This window comes from Coregonus lavaretus (genome assembly GCF_964263955.1).
Source record: "Coregonus lavaretus genome assembly, chromosome: 7".
Classification (NCBI taxonomy): Eukaryota; Metazoa; Chordata; class Actinopteri; order Salmoniformes; family Salmonidae; genus Coregonus; species Coregonus lavaretus.
Genome location: NC_139994.1, coordinates 59,591,600 through 59,610,112, shown reverse-complemented (window position 1 = coordinate 59,610,112; position 18,513 = coordinate 59,591,600). Strand labels below are relative to the sequence as shown.

The 18,513-nt window shown below is 43.0% G+C and overlaps 1 protein-coding gene across 1 annotated transcript in view; it reads left to right on the top strand.

Annotated features, from left to right (window-relative positions):
- Positions 1-17,973, top strand: part of LOC311133084 (echinoderm microtubule-associated protein-like 3) — a 39,116-nt gene extending 21,143 nt beyond the window's left edge. Inside the window, exons 2-24 of the mRNA XM_084166520.1 lie at positions 2,570-2,743; positions 3,601-3,715; positions 5,206-5,703; positions 7,028-7,144; positions 7,429-7,457; positions 9,305-9,334; positions 9,627-9,747; positions 10,107-10,256; positions 10,395-10,464; positions 10,911-11,021; positions 11,295-11,390; positions 12,432-12,566; positions 12,809-12,947; positions 13,193-13,344; positions 13,471-13,596; positions 13,928-14,059; positions 14,162-14,229; positions 15,288-15,376; positions 15,521-15,618; positions 15,759-15,846; positions 15,972-16,070; positions 16,452-16,582; positions 16,685-17,973. Coding sequence (XP_084022646.1) covers positions 2,570-2,743; positions 3,601-3,715; positions 5,206-5,703; positions 7,028-7,144; positions 7,429-7,457; positions 9,305-9,334; positions 9,627-9,747; positions 10,107-10,256; positions 10,395-10,464; positions 10,911-11,021; positions 11,295-11,390; positions 12,432-12,566; positions 12,809-12,947; positions 13,193-13,344; positions 13,471-13,596; positions 13,928-14,059; positions 14,162-14,229; positions 15,288-15,376; positions 15,521-15,618; positions 15,759-15,846; positions 15,972-16,070; positions 16,452-16,582; positions 16,685-16,882 — 2,966 coding nt within the window. The 3' untranslated portion in view covers positions 16,883-17,973. The remainder of the gene's footprint in view (positions 1-2,569; positions 2,744-3,600; positions 3,716-5,205; positions 5,704-7,027; positions 7,145-7,428; positions 7,458-9,304; positions 9,335-9,626; positions 9,748-10,106; positions 10,257-10,394; positions 10,465-10,910; positions 11,022-11,294; positions 11,391-12,431; positions 12,567-12,808; positions 12,948-13,192; positions 13,345-13,470; positions 13,597-13,927; positions 14,060-14,161; positions 14,230-15,287; positions 15,377-15,520; positions 15,619-15,758; positions 15,847-15,971; positions 16,071-16,451; positions 16,583-16,684) is intronic.
- Positions 17,974-18,513: the final 540 nt, after the last annotated feature.

Below are 18,513 nucleotides of genomic sequence, written 5' to 3'. Positions count from 1 at the left end.
ATTAGCCCTTACTTATTCTATTCTACTGAGCCATTTACTTTATGTTCGTATTCTTATCTTTTGATTATTTCTTATTGTTGTTGCATTGTCGAGAAGGAAGTAAGCATTTTGTTGCGTACCCCATACATAAGACTAATAAAACCTGAAACACGCTACATTAGAACAAATGTGGCCAACTAAAGCAGGAAGTAGTGTAGGCCGCACTAAAAACAAGCTGCAGTTGGCTTAGGGTCTGATCATTAGTCACATGACATTGCGACACACAGGAATGCTGTCTTCTTCGCTTTCAAATCTGAGGTAATTCGTTGGAAATGTAAACACACTTAATGATAGAATAGGCCCAATCCCAAAACATACACACACATAAGTCTGTGGTAATATCCTAACAGACTCCAATCCATTTGTTAAACACAACCTAATGATAAACAAGTCTTCCTACTGCCATTTGCAGGAAACGTTGACATGTACAGAATCATCATGGAATAGGCAGTCCCAACACGTGTGCACTACTTTAGAGAAAGTAGGTCTGCGAACACTTAACCGTCTTGTTAAACCCTGTTCCCTAAACACAACCTGATGATAAACAATTAGAACATTCCACTTCTTTTTTGCGAAGCTGCTGGAAATTGCAAAATTTTGAGAAAACCAGAAACATATACTTTAACTCCTATCCTCCTTGTGGTGGTAATGGTCTCCTGCCTTCTTTTCTAATGGTGGTAATGGTCTATCTACTGCCTTCTTTTCTAATGGTGGCAATGGTCTATCTACTGCCTTCTTTTCTAATGGTGGTAATGATCTATCTACTGCCTTCTTTTCTAATGGTGGTAATGGTCTATCTACTGCCTTCTTTTCTAATGGTGGTAATGGTCTCCTGCCTTCTTTTCTAATGGTGGTAATGGTCTCCTGCCTTCTTTTCTAATGGTGGTAATGGTCTACTGCCTTCTTTTCTAATGGTGGTAATGATCTATCTACTGCCTTCTTTTCTAATGGTGGTAATGGTCTCCTGCCTTCTTTTCTAATGGTGGTAATGGTCTCCTGCCTTCTTTTCTAATGGTGGTAATGGTCTACTGCCTTCTTTTCTAATGGTGGTAATGATCTATCTACTGCCTTCTTTTCTAATGGTGGTAATGGTCTCCTGCCTTCTTTTCTAATGGTGGTAATGGTCTACTGCCTTCTTTTCTAATGGTGGTAATGGTCTATCTACTGCCTTCTTTTCTAATGGTGGTAATGGTCTCCTGCCTTCTTTTCTAATGGTGGTAATGGTCTCCTGCCTTCTTTTCTAATGGTGGTAATGTATCCTGCCTTCTTTTCTAATGGTGGTAATGGTCTATCTACTGCCTTCTTTTCTAATGGTGGTAATGGTCTATCTACTGCCTTCTTTTCTAATGGTGGTAATGGTCTATCTACTGCCTTCTTTTCTAATGGTGGTAATGGTCTATCTACTGCCTTCTTTTCTAATGGTGGTAATGGTCTCCTGCCTTCTTTTCTAATGGTGGTAATGGTCTCCTGCCTTCTTTTCTAATGGTGGTAATGGTCTATCTACTGCCTTCTTTTCTAATGGTGGTAATGGTCTCCTGCCCTCTTTTCTAATGGTGGTAATGGTCTCCTGCCTTCTTTTCTAATGGTGGTAATGGTCTACTGCCTTCTTTTCTAATGGTGGTAATGGTCTATCTACTGCCTTCTTTTCTAATGGTGGTAATGGTCTACTGCCTTCTTTTCTAATGGTGGTAATGGTCTATCTACTGCCTTCTTTTCTAATGGTGGTAATGGTCTACTGCCTTCTTTTCTAATGGTGGTAATGGTCTATCTACTGCCGTCTTTTCTAATGGTAGTAATGGTCTCCTGCCTTCTTTTCTAATGGTGGTAATGGTCTATCTACTGCCTTCTCTTCTAATGGTGGTAATGGTCTACTGCCTTCTTTTTCTGATGGAAAAAGGACTTAGTTCTAAATAAATACGTTTCTCTCCAAACTCATAGAAAGTGTCATCCCGTTCCTTGTAGACAGTGCTGGTTGAGGACATTAATGTTGGCTTTATAGTCAGACGGTTGCAGGAGGCTCATCTTCATGCAGAATGTAAGTCTTCCTGTCCCTTTTGAGGAATATTTGTGGGCTGTTAACAGTATTTACAACACCTGGGTCATGTCTTACTGCTTGCATCTTTTGAAGTTCTCCCATCTTGTATTTTATAGTTGTATCCAACCTATACAGCTCAGCTGGTAGAGCACGGCGCTTGTAACGCCAAGGTAGTGGGTTCGATCCCCGGGACCACCCATACACAAAAAAATAAATGTATGCACACATGACTGTAAGTCGCTTTGGATAAAAGCGTCTGCTAAATGGCATATTATTATTATTATTATTATTATTATACATTGGTACTGCATAATAATACATCACTTTTATATTTCATTTGTCTAGAGGACAACCCTATATGCCAATGGAGTGACAGCATTGAGTTGGATATAGACTACCATTGGTTGTCCTTATTTTCCCCAATATCCACGAATGATGTGACAGCATGTGGTTCCATACTGTCTCCTGATTTGTTGTCATGGTCCGTCTGCACAGATGACGTGTCCGGCAGCAGCACTGAGTATCCAGACCGCGTGTCCATGATGGAGGGGCGTCTGCAGTCGCAGGAAGATGAGATCATGCTGCTGAAGTCATCACTGGCTGACGCGCTACGCAGGCTCCGCCTCCACGACCAGTTGATCCCCCTGCTTAAACAGCAGATCATCGCAGGTGGATGGCCAACCATCAGACCACAGTTGTACTCTTTTCACATTATCGTGCCCGAACCGTACTGTGCTGGCTTGGATATTTTCTTTCCAGCACGGTTCCAGCAAATATCTTGGATGTTTAACCAGGCCAGTACAGTGCAGCTCGGCTCTGCTTGGCTCGGCTCAGTAGTGTGAAATGGGTTGTAGATTATTGGGTTTGAGTAATATAAACATCAAATGGTAATATGTAACTTTTGGGGCGACCTGACCAAATTCACATAGAAATGGAGTTATAGATCTATCATTCTACTTAAAAGCAAGTCTATATCCCCGAGCCGACTAGGTGAAAAATATGTTGATGTGCCCTTGAGCAAGGCACTTAACCCTAATTGCTCATGTAAGTCGCTCTGGATAAGAGCGTCTGCTAAATGACTAAAATGTAAATGTAAATGTAAGCGATAGATCTGTTCTATGTGTGCTATTTCTATGCTTCCCGTTCTTAAGTTTTGTTTTTGCGTCTTTTACTTTCGGTTTTGTACACCAGCTTCAAACAGCTGAAACAACTATATTTTTGGTTATGGAAAATATATTTCACAGCGGTTTAGATGGTACAATAATTTTCTACACTATACTGGTTTATTTTGTCACATAAACTGACATTAGGCAAACTATTAAAGTTTTAGCAACCAGGAAATGGCAGAGCGATTTCTGCATAGTGCAACTTTAACTACAGTACACAATACATAAGCTGTATCCAATACATTATCCTACCCATGATATGCCCTATGTCTTGTGCTTCTATGAAAATTCCATCCTTGCACTAAATGTGTGTGATTGTGTCCATTTTGTTTGTGTGTGTCTTGTTATATGTGTTCTCAGTAAACCCTGCAGCCGCCCGTGTCCTGAACCAGGTTTACAGCTCTGAGGGTTTCTCCAGCTCCCCTAAACTGTCCTACAGCTCAGCCCTCGACGGCCCCAGCCACCCTGCCACCAGGTACTGTGCCAGACCAGTGCAGAGGGACTGTGGGCATAGAATGGATTGGCTGGCATGTTTGTCCAGAGCCATATATGGAAATAAGGCATAGTTTGCTCAGTCAAAGCTTTGGACTTCATGACCAGAATGTTATGTAGGTAGGTAAGGTAGGTAGGTACGGTAGGTAGGTAGGTAGGTGTATAGATGTATGTGTATATTTATATGTGTAACATTCATAGACTGTCTTTTTCATAGTCCTTGTCCCAATCTAAAATGTATTTAGCACCTAGCCCACTATTGCTATTTTATCCGCCTTGATTCTAAATGTACATGTTGTTTTTATTGTATATAATTGTATATATTTTTCCCTCAGTAGAGCTTTGAGATATAACTATAATGAAAAGCGCTATACAAATTAAATGTATTATTATACTGTATATACATTCCGTTTATTAGGTACACTCATCTAGTTGCCTCCAGAACAGCCTGAATTCTTCGGGGCATGGATTCTACAAGATGTCGGAAACATTTGTTGCTCAAATGGTATCAAGGGACCTAACGTGTGCCAGGAAAACATTCCCCACACCATTACACCACCAGCATGTACCGTTGACACCAGGCAGGCTGGGTCCATAGACTCATGCTGCTTAAGCCAAATCCTGACTATGTCATCAGCGCGACGCAACAGGAACCGGGATTTGTCAGACAAGGCAATGATTTCCCACTCCTCAATTTTCCAGTGTTGGTGATCGTGTGCCCACTGGAGACGCTTCTTCTTGTTTTTAGCTGATAGGAGTGGAACCCGGTGTGGTCGTTTGCAGCATTAGCCCATCCATGACAATGATCGACGAGTTGTGTGTTCTGAGGTGCCGGTCTGTACACCACTGTTGTACTGTGCTGTTATTTGTTTGTTTGTGGACCGCCTGTTAGCTTGCACGATTCTTGCCATTCTCCTTCGACCTCTCTCGTGAACTAGCTGTTTTCCCCCACAGGACTGCCGCTGACTGGATGTTTTTAGTTCGTCGCACCGTTCTCAGTAAACCCTAGACACTGTTGTGGTGAAAAGCCCAGGAGGGTAGGCGTTTCTGAGATACTGGATCCTGCATGCCTGGCACCGACGATCATACCATGCTCAAAGTCGCTTAGGTCACACATTTTTCCCATTCTCACGTTCAAATGAACAGGAACTGAATGCCTCGATGCCTGTCTGCCTGCTTTATATTGCAAGCCACGGCCACGTGACTCACTGTCTGTAGGAGCGGTCAATTTTTGTGAACGGGGTGTACCTAATAAACTGTCCAGTGAGTCTCTCTCTCTCTCTCTCTCTCTCTCTCTCTCTCCTCTCTCCTCTCTCTCTCGCTCTCTCTCTCTCTATATATATATATATATATATATGCATTCAACTTGAATAGAAAAGTCTTGTTATTAGAGTTGAGTAAATTGATAGTATTCAGTTTTTCATTATGATGTTTGTTTGTATTCTCTCTTTACTACACTTTGTGTGTATTTAGCCAAGTACTAAACAGGATGGAAGGTGAGAATGGCTATAATGGGGACTCTGCATCCCCGGGCCCCATACATAAGATCCCAACGAATGATCAGGCTACCCAAACAGACCTCACTCCTCTGGTGCAGGACCAGGGGCTAGACAGGGTCCCCCTGGCTCTCACCAGGCCCGTCCAGAGCCTCTCCCTGGAGGATGCCCTCCCTGAGGGGATGTCTCTGACGGAGGAGGCCCGGGCCAAGCTCCACCGCGTCCAGGAGGAAGAGGAGGAAGGGGAGAAGGAGAAGGACCTGAGCTGGGCGTCTTCCGTAGAGGAGCCCATCCACCCCACCACCATCAGGAGCCTCCAGAGAGATGACCTCCAGGACCAAAATGGCTCCACGGAGAGCCTGAGCTCAGCCCCCCAGCCCCCCATCTCGGGGTCCCCAGCCCCCCCAAAGGACATGTCCCCCAGCCCCCGGCGCAGTCCTCTCTCCACCATCCTGGAGGGCGAGAAGAAACCCCTGTGCGTTGACGCCACCTCTCCTCCTCTTCTCCATTCCTACCTGATTGCTTTTGGGGGAAATCACCTCTTTTTGACACGGTCTCTTATTCTCTATGATTGTGTTACTACAAACCCCTAGTGTCAAAATCTAATCATCAGTTTGCGGTAGCCAGTTTTCTGATTCTATTATGTTGCGTTATGGAAAGCCTTCAGGGCTGGGGAGCAGACCTTACGTCTCTCCCGCTGGATCTGGCTGCTGTGTTATTTTCCATTTGTTTGAACAGGGGGCTAAATGTGAGTGATTGGTAACATCATTCATGAATGCACACTAACCTGATGATCAAATCTGAGCCTCACCCTTTAATTCAAGCATGGATTGATTCAGCATGATTTCCTGCATGTAGATATTTCAATGGGGCTTTTCATCTGACTTTCTTTTGGGAGATCTTTTGCAGCATTCTGCTCTATAATCACACAAATAATTTTACAGCTTCCTCTCTGTGTGTGTGTGTGTGTGTGTGTGTATGCACATATGTGGTTGTGTGTTTTGTTGATGTTTTGTTTGCTTGTAATTACTTGCAAGAGGCCTGTTGCCGATTGATAGCATATGTTTCTGTCCAGGAAGAAGTCAGTTAGCTCAACCCTGCCACACCATGTAAACTAAGAGGTACTAAGACAGTGGTGTCTAAGTTATGTACAAGACTATGAACTGGGCTATTCCGTTCCAAACTGAACCACTAGGTACTATATGTATGTGTGTTATCATTAGGAGCCACAGTGGAGACCCACTGGGAAAAGACTGGTTGAATGAACCAGTTTTTCAACGTCATTTAAACCCCCCAAAAAACAATGTGATGACGTTGAATCAACATTGAAAACTAATTGGATTTGCAAAAAGTCATCAACGTAAGGGCATTTTGATTTATTTTCACCCAACTTTTAACTTAAATCCAATGACATAGTGATTTTTTTTTTTGTTGAATTCACATTAGTTGACAACTCAACCAAATGTAAATCAAAACTAGATGTTGAACTGACGTCTGTGCCACATGGGGAGGAAGTCATCTGGGTTTCACTTCCTATTATGTATTGTATTGGAACGTCGTTGGTCACATGACAAGGGCCATTTCCTCTGATTATTGGTCAAGTCGTTATCAGGAAAATGTGTGTGTGTGTTCCAGGAAATCTCTGCCCCTTGGGTGTCTCTGTTTGTGTGTGTGCATGCCTCTGTGTGCAAGTGTGTGTGTTTATTAGTGTGTGTGTGTGTGTGTGTGTGTGTGTGTGTGTGTGTGTGTGTAACCCTGCATATGAATCCTCTAACGCTCCCTATTCTGTCGTTGTCCAGAGCTCGCAGGAACAGTGAGAAACTGGCGAAGGACCCCCAGGAGAAGACGACCAAACGCCTGGACAAAAAGGCAGCGTCCTCGGCCAACCTACTCAACCGCTCCCCCAGCCTGGAGAGGTGAGAGAAGTCCGGTCCGTCAGCAAGACCGTCTTTCAAACTTGTTGTCACATCACATTTTCCTACGGCTGCATAAACATTACATATTTCACCAAGTAGTCACTCATTGGAGTGCGCTTTCTTCTACAATATTAAAATGACTTTCCCATGAAAAGTCTTGCGATCCCCCAGTTGCGTGAGCTGGGCCCAAAGACTGTCTAATATAACAGTTGGTCCCAGTGGTTGAAAGAGAGTCTCTAGGATATAATGTGTCTGTCTAACAGTTGTTGTTTCTTTTCTCACAGCCGGGCCAAGGATCTCATCGCCAGAGCAGGTAATGCATATCCAACAACACTACTCTCTCCAGACTAGGGTTGCAACCAGGATTTCTGGAAACCAGGGATTTTAATGAAAGTTCCCGGAAATTTGCAACCCTACTCCAGACGTTCTATAATGCTTTATTCAATCTTACTCTCTATATAGGCTTAAATGACTGACTGACAGACTGCAGGCCAGATCTAGACTAACTTTTCATTCCCCTTCTTTAGTTTGGCACACTAAACTGCATACAAAATGTCAAATATATTATTCAGACAGAGCAATACCCATGCTTGCGGTTAACTTTTCAGCTTTTAACGAGCGTGGGCTTGGAGTGTGGATTAGCTTTATAATGGGACTCTTTCCCAAACCAGAGAGAGTTAGAGCACAGTCCCTCTTTGATTGTCTTTAATTGTCTCTAAGTATTTACCAGTTGGACCTAATGGGGATTCAACTGGCGGAAAATCAGTTTCATACGCCCATCAGATTAGCATAATAGTCTGCAAATGTGATCAATGAGCCACAAGACAAGGGGTTTACACTAGACAAAGGGTGCATGGAGTGAGCCTTCAAAAGAGCTTAAGTCCGTATCGGAGCATACTACTACAACAATACTACTACTACTACTACTACTACAACAACAATACTACTACTACAACAACAACAATACTACTACTACTACTACTACTACTACTCTACACATTATAATAATGACAGTCATAAAAGTGACTGACCACTGGACATTGCATCATCTAGTCGTCTATAGGCCCAAAGGTTACTTAGAGTTCATCACAGTCCATCCCTCCGCCCGCCACACACTAAAAAAACCTGGTCAGAAATATCCCTCATCATACTGGGATCACAGGAAAACCAGTGGGTCACGTTTTTATGAGGCAGAACGTTCCTGACGTTAAACACAGGACAGTCTGTTTAGTACTCCGGCGTTCCCTGGAAAGCCATTCATTGTGGTAAGCCGTGCTGCGCACCACTCAGAAACTCCTGACGGGATGATGGATAGATGTGTTACTGGAGAAGGAAGGACGTTGTTGTTGTTTTTTTGGTCTCTGTTTCTCTTTCTGTGAGCTGGCCAGGACTAGACTTATTAACTTATTCTCTGTCTCTCAGAGTTGGCTTGGGACAGGTCTGCCTGTATTCAGCATGAGTTAGGTCTCTCCTGCATCACGAGAGGGCTGTAAAGTGTAACCAGGTCATTTAGAAAAGAAATAACTGAATTGAACTATATCCTACTCACTATATCCTAACTGAATGTCCATACTTGGAAGTGGCGATAGTGTGGAAATGCCACTCAATTCTAAATCAATCAAAACCAGTAATTTATGTGTTTCAACAGGGTCCAGGAACGGTATGGAGTCGACCTATGGGGACATTCCAAGTAGTGTCAACAATGACTAATAAAAAAGCTATCTAACAAAACGGGTCATTACTATATAGTTAAACTGCAGACTTTCCCTCCCTTGGGATGTGAACCCTGCCTTTAGTTTTACAACCTTTTCATAGTGAGACAGACCGATGGGTCAAGCCCCTATTACCACCAGAAACATACCAAATCAGAAACTTCAACATCTAAAACCCATTCTCCTCTCCCCCAACTTTTTAGATTGAAGTAACAGTCATCTAGGTGACAGGCCTGATGTTGGAAAACATCCCCTCTGGTTTCCTCAAAGACCTCATTCGACCGGCTCTGAATCTGGTCCCTAAGGGTCCGTAATGTCAGAGCATGATCTGCTCTGCTGGAATCAGCTGTGATTTAGTGTTCCTAGAATCCTTGTTTATTTGTCTCTCTCTCGCTCTCTTCTTCTTTTCCTCTCTCTCTCTCTCTCGCACTCCCGCTCTCGCTCGTAGGATCTCCCGGATCCAGACGAGGAACCCAAGGTATGAGACATCATGTGTTCACTGTTATGTCATTCAACTACACGTAGGGGCTTGGGATTCGTACAGGCTAATGGTACAGCACAGTTGACTTATTGTTATGGAGTGAATTGTTGGTATATATTGTAGCTTTACCAGGGCTTTGGTAGTTTAGGCAGGCCGTTGAAAGAGCAAAGAAGTTGAGGATAACATTGAGAAAGTTCATATTGACCCATGGTAGCAATTGGAGATAAATATGGAGCCATGGTCCAGTCTTGTCATACATCATTTTTCTCCCTCTCTCATTGGCTGACAGGTCAATCAATCAAGATGTTCATCCGTGGTCGACCAATCACCATGTATGTCCCCTCCAACATCCAGAACTATGAGGACCTGAGGATGGAGCCACCTGTAGAGAAACTGGAACTCGATTGGGTGTATCCTTCCTGAGTCCCTCCCACAAGTCACGACCAATGGGGCGTTGATATAGCAGCATTTTTAGTTTTTAAATTATATTAATGGTTGATTAGAATGTTTGATATTCTATAGTGCTAAGTTTCTTGGATGAAAGCCATAAAGTCCATATTGCCCATCAGTCAGATAGAGAAACATATTTAAGTTATCTAATGTCCTTGAGCCAATCCATCCTCTCTTCAGGTGAATGGAAGTTATGTCATCCATAAATCACCTATTATAGGTGTAGCTGTGGGTGAAATTGCTTTAGGCTCAATTAATGATTTAGACTGATGAACCAATGAGACGATTCAGTGATGTCACCTTGACTGGAGCCGCATAGTTACGGTTACCGGGGGCGGGACTGCCGGGCCAACCTGTACCTGCTGTCGTCGGGTGAGGCGGTGTACTTCATCGCCTGTGTGGTGGTGTTGTACCACATCAACAACCGCACGCAGCGCCACTACCGCAAACACACCGACTGTGTCCGCTGGTGAGTGGCTCAGGCCCAACCTTGACCTCTCGTGTCATTACATAACTGTACAAAATCAACTAAAACCAATTGTGAGAATTGATTATGAAGTTTAATGAATATGACGCTTAATGATATCCCAATTTTTCTTTAATTCAGTCTGACCATCCATCCAGACAAGGTACGGGTGGCATCAGGACAGACTGCGGGGGTGGACAAGGATGGAAAGGTGAAGGCCGTTTGGGCTATTTAAAGGCCCAGTGCAATCAAAAATGTGGTTTTCCTGTGTTTTATATAGATTTACACACTGTGAAATTGTGAAAATGATGATAATGCCCTTTTAGTTTAAGAACTGTTTGAAAAGACCACCTTAACATTTCAGCCTGTTATGGTGGGATGGAGTCCTAGCTAAATTCTTGCTTAAGCAATTTTTGTTTCTTTTTGACCATTTTAATTGAAAACAATCACAGTAAAGTACTTAAATGTTAACCAGAAATGGCTGCATTGGACCTTTTTAAGGAACATCATCTGACACTATTTAAAACTAAAATGTTTCCATTCTTGCTAGTGTCCCTTTAAGACTTGAAGAAGAAAAAAACAGTCATACTATCAAATCCACAGATGACAAAAAAAGTATCATACTTATTATCAAACCTTGTCTAATTTATGTCGTAGCCCCTGCAGCCTTATGTCCATATATGGGATTCCTCCACACTGATCACCCTACAACAGATAGGACTGGGCACCTTTGAGAGAGGTGTAGGGTCTGTGGCTTTCTCCTTTGCAGTAAGTGTTCATTCACACTACAAAACAACCCTCCCACACGCACACACTAGATGTCACTGAGTTTATGGTCTATATTTAGTACAGTATTTCTCATTTCACTAAGGCTATTGAAGAACGTCTGACACCAAATCTCCATACAGGACTCCCAAACAAAACCAATACAGGCTTTTAATACGTGAGTCCTGATTTGTGACTCGGCTGCATCATCGCTCCATCTGTCATATGCCCTCTCATTGGTTCTTTCTCTCCTTCTCACCTCTCCTCTGCTTGCAGGACGCTGGAGCCTTCCTCTGTGTGATTGATGACTCCAATGAACACATGCTGTCTGTGTGGGACTGTGCCAAAGGAACCAAGCACGCAGAGGTTAAGGTAAAGCGATGAACCAAGACATACACACACACACACATGCACGCACTCACATTTTCATGCAAGCACACAGGCACGTACAAAGGCACACACACACACACACACACAGAGAGTCCTATTCATATTGCACAGTAGGTTTAATGCAGTAAAATGCAATTAATCAATACCATTTACAGTATACATCTTGATACGGCTTCCTTGTGTCATAACAAAAAAATCTACCCCTATCTTTGCAGAGAGCCAAGCCTGTAATTTGCATGCGTAGGCTGTTAAAGCCATCATTACGTCAGTGAGAACCGTTAGATCCCTGAAAAGGAGGCCTGTTTGCATAGATTAAGAAGAAAAAATATGTCTTCCATGTCACCCCGTTCTGTCACAGGCTTTTGTCCCAAATGTTTCTACTTCCCCGAGAGTCATTTCTGCGGTGTTGCCACGGCAACTGTGTAAATATTTTACACTGTGAATTTGTCCGGCGGTGTGTGCTCTATATGCATATGTGTGTGTGTGTGTGTGTGTGTTTGCAAATGTGTGAGCGTGCGTGCGTGCGTTGTGTGTGTGTGTTAAGAGGGTTTGGATATTAGGTGGGTGTTTATATGAGATCATTTTCTCTCTTGTAGCACACATGCAGAACTTCTCGTATTTTCGCCAAATTGATTTAGCATAAGCATCATTTGTCATGAGTGCCCTAGATTCGAGAGTACATTTTTGAATCTCCAGTGAAAACTGGGAGTGGTCACAAAGAGGGGCAAGGGAAAAGGTTCAGCCCACATAAATATATGAGTTGGTTCAACGTATGTAACATATGCCCATCCCCCGCTGGACTGTAATGGAATAGTCCATTGCTTTTTTCCAGAGAGTGCAGCTGCACATTGAAACTTTGGTGCAGAAGTGTTATGCCCTCTCATACAATCTAATCTGTCCTCAAGTGAATTCCAAGGTTGGCCAAATCATAGAAATGTAGTTTTGATATTGGAATTCACAGTGATTTTTGCATTTGAGTGAATTATTTGACAACTTGAAATGTTCTCCTGGTTGTTAATCCAGAGCACCAACGAGGCAGTGTTTGCAGTGGAGTTCAACCCCAGCGACAGCACCAACATCATCACCTGTGGAAAGTCTCACATCTACTTCTGGACCCTGAGTGCAGGCTCACTCACCAAGAAACAGGGCATCTTCGGGGTGAGTGAAATTCCTTAAGTACTGTTCATCTGAAAAGTATTTTTCACATAGACAAAAGGTACATGTGACCAATGGGTATATCAAACCTGGCTTATCTGTATGACTCACGCAAGGCTAACTCTGGAGGTGAAAACAAGTCTGCAGGTCTCACGCAGGGCTCCTTCTCATTAAACCACCTCCGCTAAATATTGTCATTCAAACTTATGAACGGTTTGTAATATTTCTCTTCTTTCTTCTGTCAGAAATACAAGAAACCCAAGTTCATCCAGTGCTTTGTGTTCAGCCTGACGGGAGACGTGCTGACCGGGGACTCGGAGGGGAACATCCTGACATGGGGCAAATCACCCGGCGACGTCAAGACACTGGGGAAAGGAGCCAAAGGTAACTAACGGTCTGGTCCAAATATGGACTAGGCTCTCCATATGAAATACAGTATATAAAATAAATGAAATAATAATACAAACGTATGGGAAAAATATAATTTCATCTGATTTAGTACTTCCTTAGCCAATAGTGTACCAGACTCAGCCTCCACATGTGTGGCTATCTTTTCCGCTTGCTCTCCAAATGTGTGAGACAAAAGACAACAAAGTCATCTTCCTCCTCTCTCTCCCTTCCTGTTGCAGAGACGTTCCAGATCATGCGTCAGACCCGGGCCCATGACGGCAGTGTGTTTACTCTGTGTATGCTGCAGGGGGGCGCCCTCCTCAGCGGCGGGGGCAAAGACCGCAAGATCATCCGCTGGAGCGCCGACCTGGCACCCGAGAGAGAGTGTGAGGTGAAAGATGTGTGTGTGTGTGTGTGTGTGTGTCACTCTTAATAACAAAACCGAGCGTGTCTAAAAACATTTAAGACCCTTTTTGAATTGTATTATTTCAGAATAAAGTTGCTGAATTTATTATAGATTCCAGAAAAGTTTGGGGCGGTCCGTTGCATCACAGATGTAAACGGGGACGAGGTGTTGGTTGGTACCACCCGAAATGCCATCCTGAGGGGCACTTTCTCTGACGGCTTTTTGGCCATAGTGCAGGTATGTTAACATTAGCATGATGGAGTATGTACTGGGTGGTATGTGAAGGGGTTTGTGGTTACACACCTGGTCTGCACACGTTCTACGTTCTGATCCCATACACTTCTCCGTTCTTCCCAAAGTGTGCAGTTTCTCACTCCCCCCTCATGGATTTCAAAGCATTATATTGTTGTATGGGCTAGAGGTGCGATTCCACCATGTCTTTCCACCATTCGTTTTAAATCCACAATGGGGAGTGAACAAGTGCACACTACAGGGAGAAGCATATAGAATAGAAACCTAAAGTGTATTGAGTGTGTGATACCGAGTGTGTGTTGCTCTCCCCGTGCAGGGTCATGTGGATGAGGTGTGGGGCTTGGCTACTCACCCCTCCCAGGATGTCTTCCTCACCTGTGGACATGACAGACAGGTGTGCGTGTGGAACACAGAGGAGCACAAACTGGACTGGTGCACCACGCTGGAGGTGGGAGGGAATGCACAACACACAAACATTCATACACACATAAAACACGTGCACGCCCCTACGCATGTAAACAAATACTGATATTCATACTGTATTTTTCAGGAGTATGGGCTGTGTGCAGATTTCTGTCCTAATGGGGCTGTGGTGTCTGTTGGGCTCAGCACAGGCAGGTGAGATGCTCCACTCTGAAATACCACAGCATCAAACTTTCAGGAGACACATGTCTCTCCGGCCAGAGAGTAGAGCAGGCAAATGTCCCAGTTGGTATTCACGTAATAATAAGGAATTTGCTTCGACTATGCCCACAAATTGGCGAAAACGAACATTGTTTCCTATTGACCCCCATTTTAAAAGAGGCAACTTCATCATCTATTTTTTGTTATACAGAAATAACAAAAAAATGCCAAAAAGCTGCTGTGTTGTTCAATCTACATGTAGCCAGGTAAAAAATCCCGACCTACAGTTCGCAATGCTCCCATAGGGAAATAGAGGCTGTGAGAAGAGCCCTGTGGCTTCAGGCTATTCGGTGTGGGAGAGTGGGAAATGTGGGGATGCGTTGTCCAAGTAGGTTACGCGTAGCTATGTGTGTGGAAAACATTTAATCACAGGTAAGACGTTTAACTTGTTTAGTACAGTCCATTTGTAACTCCACTCACTACTTGTAGCTGTATAGTCTGTTTTTGTTTTGTTGGTCTTGGCTAGCTAAATGTTCCGGTCGGTAGCTAGCTAGCGCTCCCTCACTCACGTGGCTGCTAGTATCGTTATGAAAAGGGGCATGAGGGAAGCCCTACAATACAAAGTAGTGAGAACATTAGAGAGCAGGCAATGTTGAAAAGTCATCTTTAGACATGTTGTACTTTTCTTAAATGTAGTTTTGTAATTGACTAAAACAAGCAGAAAACAAGACAATTGCGTTTGAAAAAGGGCAAGTTTTTGCTGTGAGCCAATGGGGTAAAGGTTAGCAAAGGTTGTTTTGCCCATAGGTGGGTAGGGTTGCGACATTCTATCTCATACCAAGCATTATCAACTCATCTAAAGCGTCAATCAATATAAATACTTGCATGTTAATTACCATGTCTTTGTGACATGAAACCACACAAATAATACACAACCCCAAGATGATAAAGCAGAATCATTGTTTGGCGGTTCAAACCTTCACACCAGTTGTCTGCCTCTCTGGCCAAACCCCCAACCTACCACCCCCTACCTCCAAATACCCCTGTAACAGGTGGCTGGTCCTTGACCTGCAGACCAAAGAGGTGATCTCAGACTACACCGACGGGAATGAACAGCTGTCCGTTATGAGATACTCACCAGGTCAGAGGTCAAGCTCCTTCCTCAGTGTGTCACAATAGACAGAATTTCAATTTCATGTTTCAGTAATATGTATGATGGATCTCTATTGTTTATTTTCATTTTTATTGCCTTTATTTGGAACATGCCTTTTTATTTTATTTTTAGACGGTAGTTTCTTGGCCGTGGGTTCCCATGACAACTTCATCTACATCTATAATGTCACCGAGAGTGGACGGCGCTACTCCCGCTACGGAAAGTGCAATGTAAGTTGCAGTGCATTCTGGGATGTTGCGGATTGTTGTGGATTATTTATGATGTGAATGAACGGTTCATTGTGGGGTACAGGACACATTTGTCATGGTGTTTGGGTGTCGTGTCAATTTTTGATGTCTGTTACTTTTAGGGTCACTCCAGCTTCATCACTCACCTTGATTGGTCGAAAGACGGGAAGTACGTTATGTCCAATTCGGGCGACTATGAAATCCTTTACTGTGAGTGACTGTGAAAATGTCAACATTTACATTTCCATGTCTCATTTGAACATATGTATATTTGTATAGTATAATATGTTTTATTTTCCTAAGTTATCCTAAGGACTATTGCTCTTCTCAAACAGGGGACGTTGCCGGAGGCTGCAAACTGTTGAGGAACCGCTATGAGAGCAAAGACAGAGAATGGGCGTCCTACACCTGCGTATTGGGCTTCCACGTCATGGGTGAGAGTGACTAAGTAAAGATGGAGGATCTTCATTTGATCACCCTGTTGCAGGACAACTTTCCTGCAATGCAGGACATTTAAAACTTGTAGTGTATTTTAGGTTTAAAAAGGCTTCTGAAGTTTGTAATTTACACTTTGAAATGTCAGACTTTATTTTCCCTTGCGAAAAATGTATCAACCCCTAGAAAAATGTCCATTTAATTATAATCCACATAATAATTCACATTTCTTGTTTCTGCAGGATTATTTTCCTGCTGTATCAAACTGGCTCAAATGAAGATCCTACATCTGTATTTCAAGGCTCTCAGTATCACACAACCCCTTAGCAGTGGCTGAGTAGTCAACGTGTATTGTGTGTTATTTTGTGTCCGTCCCATAGGTGTGTGGTTGGAAGGTTCAGACGGTACAGACATCAACGCCCTCTGTCGCTCCCACAGTGAGAGAGTGGTAGCGGTGGCGGATGACTTCTGTAAAGTCCACCTCTTCCAGTACCCCTGCCCAAAACCCAAGGTCAGGGATAACGCAGCTCCACATTTACAATTGATTTCCCTTATTTTTACTCCTTGCACCAAAATGTTCACCACATATCAACTGTCTTCTTTTATCCATCAGGCCCCAAACCACAGTTATGAAGGCCACGGCAGTCACGTGACCAACGTGCGCTTCACCCACTGTGACAGTCATTTGCTCTCTATGGGTGGAAAGGACACCTGTATCCTCCAGTGGAAGGTCAAGAGAGGAGGAACAGGGGATGGTGGAGACCGCCTACACTCTGCATCCTCCACCTCCACCAGTTCCCCAGAACCTTAAAGGAGAGAAAGAGACATTAAGAGAAAATGTAATCTAATTGTATTTGTCACATGCGCCGAATACAACAGGTGTAGACCTTACTGTGAAATACTTACTTACAAGCCGTTACCAAACAATAAAGTTTTAAGAAAATAGTTAAGAAAATATTTACTGAATAAACTAAAATAAAAAATAAAAAATGTGCAGGGGGTACAGGTTAGTGCGTGGGGTCGAGGTCATTTGTACATGTAGGTAGGGGTAAAGACTGAGTGAGTGTGATAGAGAGGTAGAAGGGAGAGAAATGTTTACAGAGTGAGAGGAAGAGGGTGAAGTAGACAGAGAGGATACTGGCTGGCCCTTGTATATCAGTACACAAGTTGTAAGCTCAGCCAAGGACCTGTGGCGTAGTGTTTCTTTGGATTCTTATAGTACTTAGAAGGCGCTGGATTCCATAAGATTCTCTGTTCAAACATGATGGAGTTTTGTTTTGACAGAAATTAACCCCACACGATGTAATGGAAATGTTTGTACATCTGGGCACAATCTACTTCTCAAATGAAGTGAAATTCGGTTGAATCTTTGTGTATTTCCTAGTCTGACGCAATTGGAAAAAGGTCATGTTTTCCAATAACTGCCTGTTTGACTGCCGGCATCAATTGAGAACATTCCAAAATATCCTATTTTGTTTACTTGTTTGTTTACCATGCAAGCTTACCGTAGTGGTGTTTTATGGTTATTGTCTTGTCAGAAAAGTAATATCATACATATTTTGCTCTATTGCGATCTCTAGGAATATTGACCTGTTTTTGTGCTTCAAACTTTAGCATTTTGCTAGACGGTGACAATCTTTCAATTGCATTTACTCATATTTACATTCACATTTACATCATTTAGCATATGAATACTACTTTGACTGGGCTGAGCGGGAACTGTGCTTCCGTAGAACAGTTGAAACTAATCTCTCCTGTATTAGACAAATTCAGAAATGTTTACCTTATTGTAGTACACTTTTGGATTTGATATATTCTGTGTTTATTTAAAAGTACTTTTGAATGTGTCATTGTTTCCAATGTCTGTAGATATTTCTATCAATAAACAATTACAAAAAACTATTGCTTATGAATTCATAGCATCTTTCATTCTAAAAGCATCCGTGCATTTCCAGAGGATTGTACTCAACCCATCATTGGTTGTACTGTAGTGCTAAAAACTGTATGCTATCGGAATGCTCGCTAGAGGGCAGTGTTGTTCAAATAATGGCCATGTTGAGTTGTCATTCTGCTATCGTACCTAGTACTATATCTGAGTCTAGAGGAAGTCTGGTGGAAGGCTGTATACGTGTCTCATCAATGTGTTCATCTGCATACTCTGAATGCCCAACATGTCAATCAGATGATCTGTCTTCAGTATTACTTTAGTTATAGCTATTGGGTGACTAACAATAATGTTGGTTAAATTTTTGCTCTTTTATTAATTGCACTTAACATGAGTAAAAACTGCATCAGCGGCCCTTGGTGTTTGTAATGGTGACGGAGCAACTCTATGTTGTTGAGAATTGTGTGTGTGAGTTGCCGGATTTTCCGATTCTAAACGACGTTATTTTCCGAAGATGACGTTTTCGAAAGGGGAGGGCAGTGTGTGTGTGTGTGTGT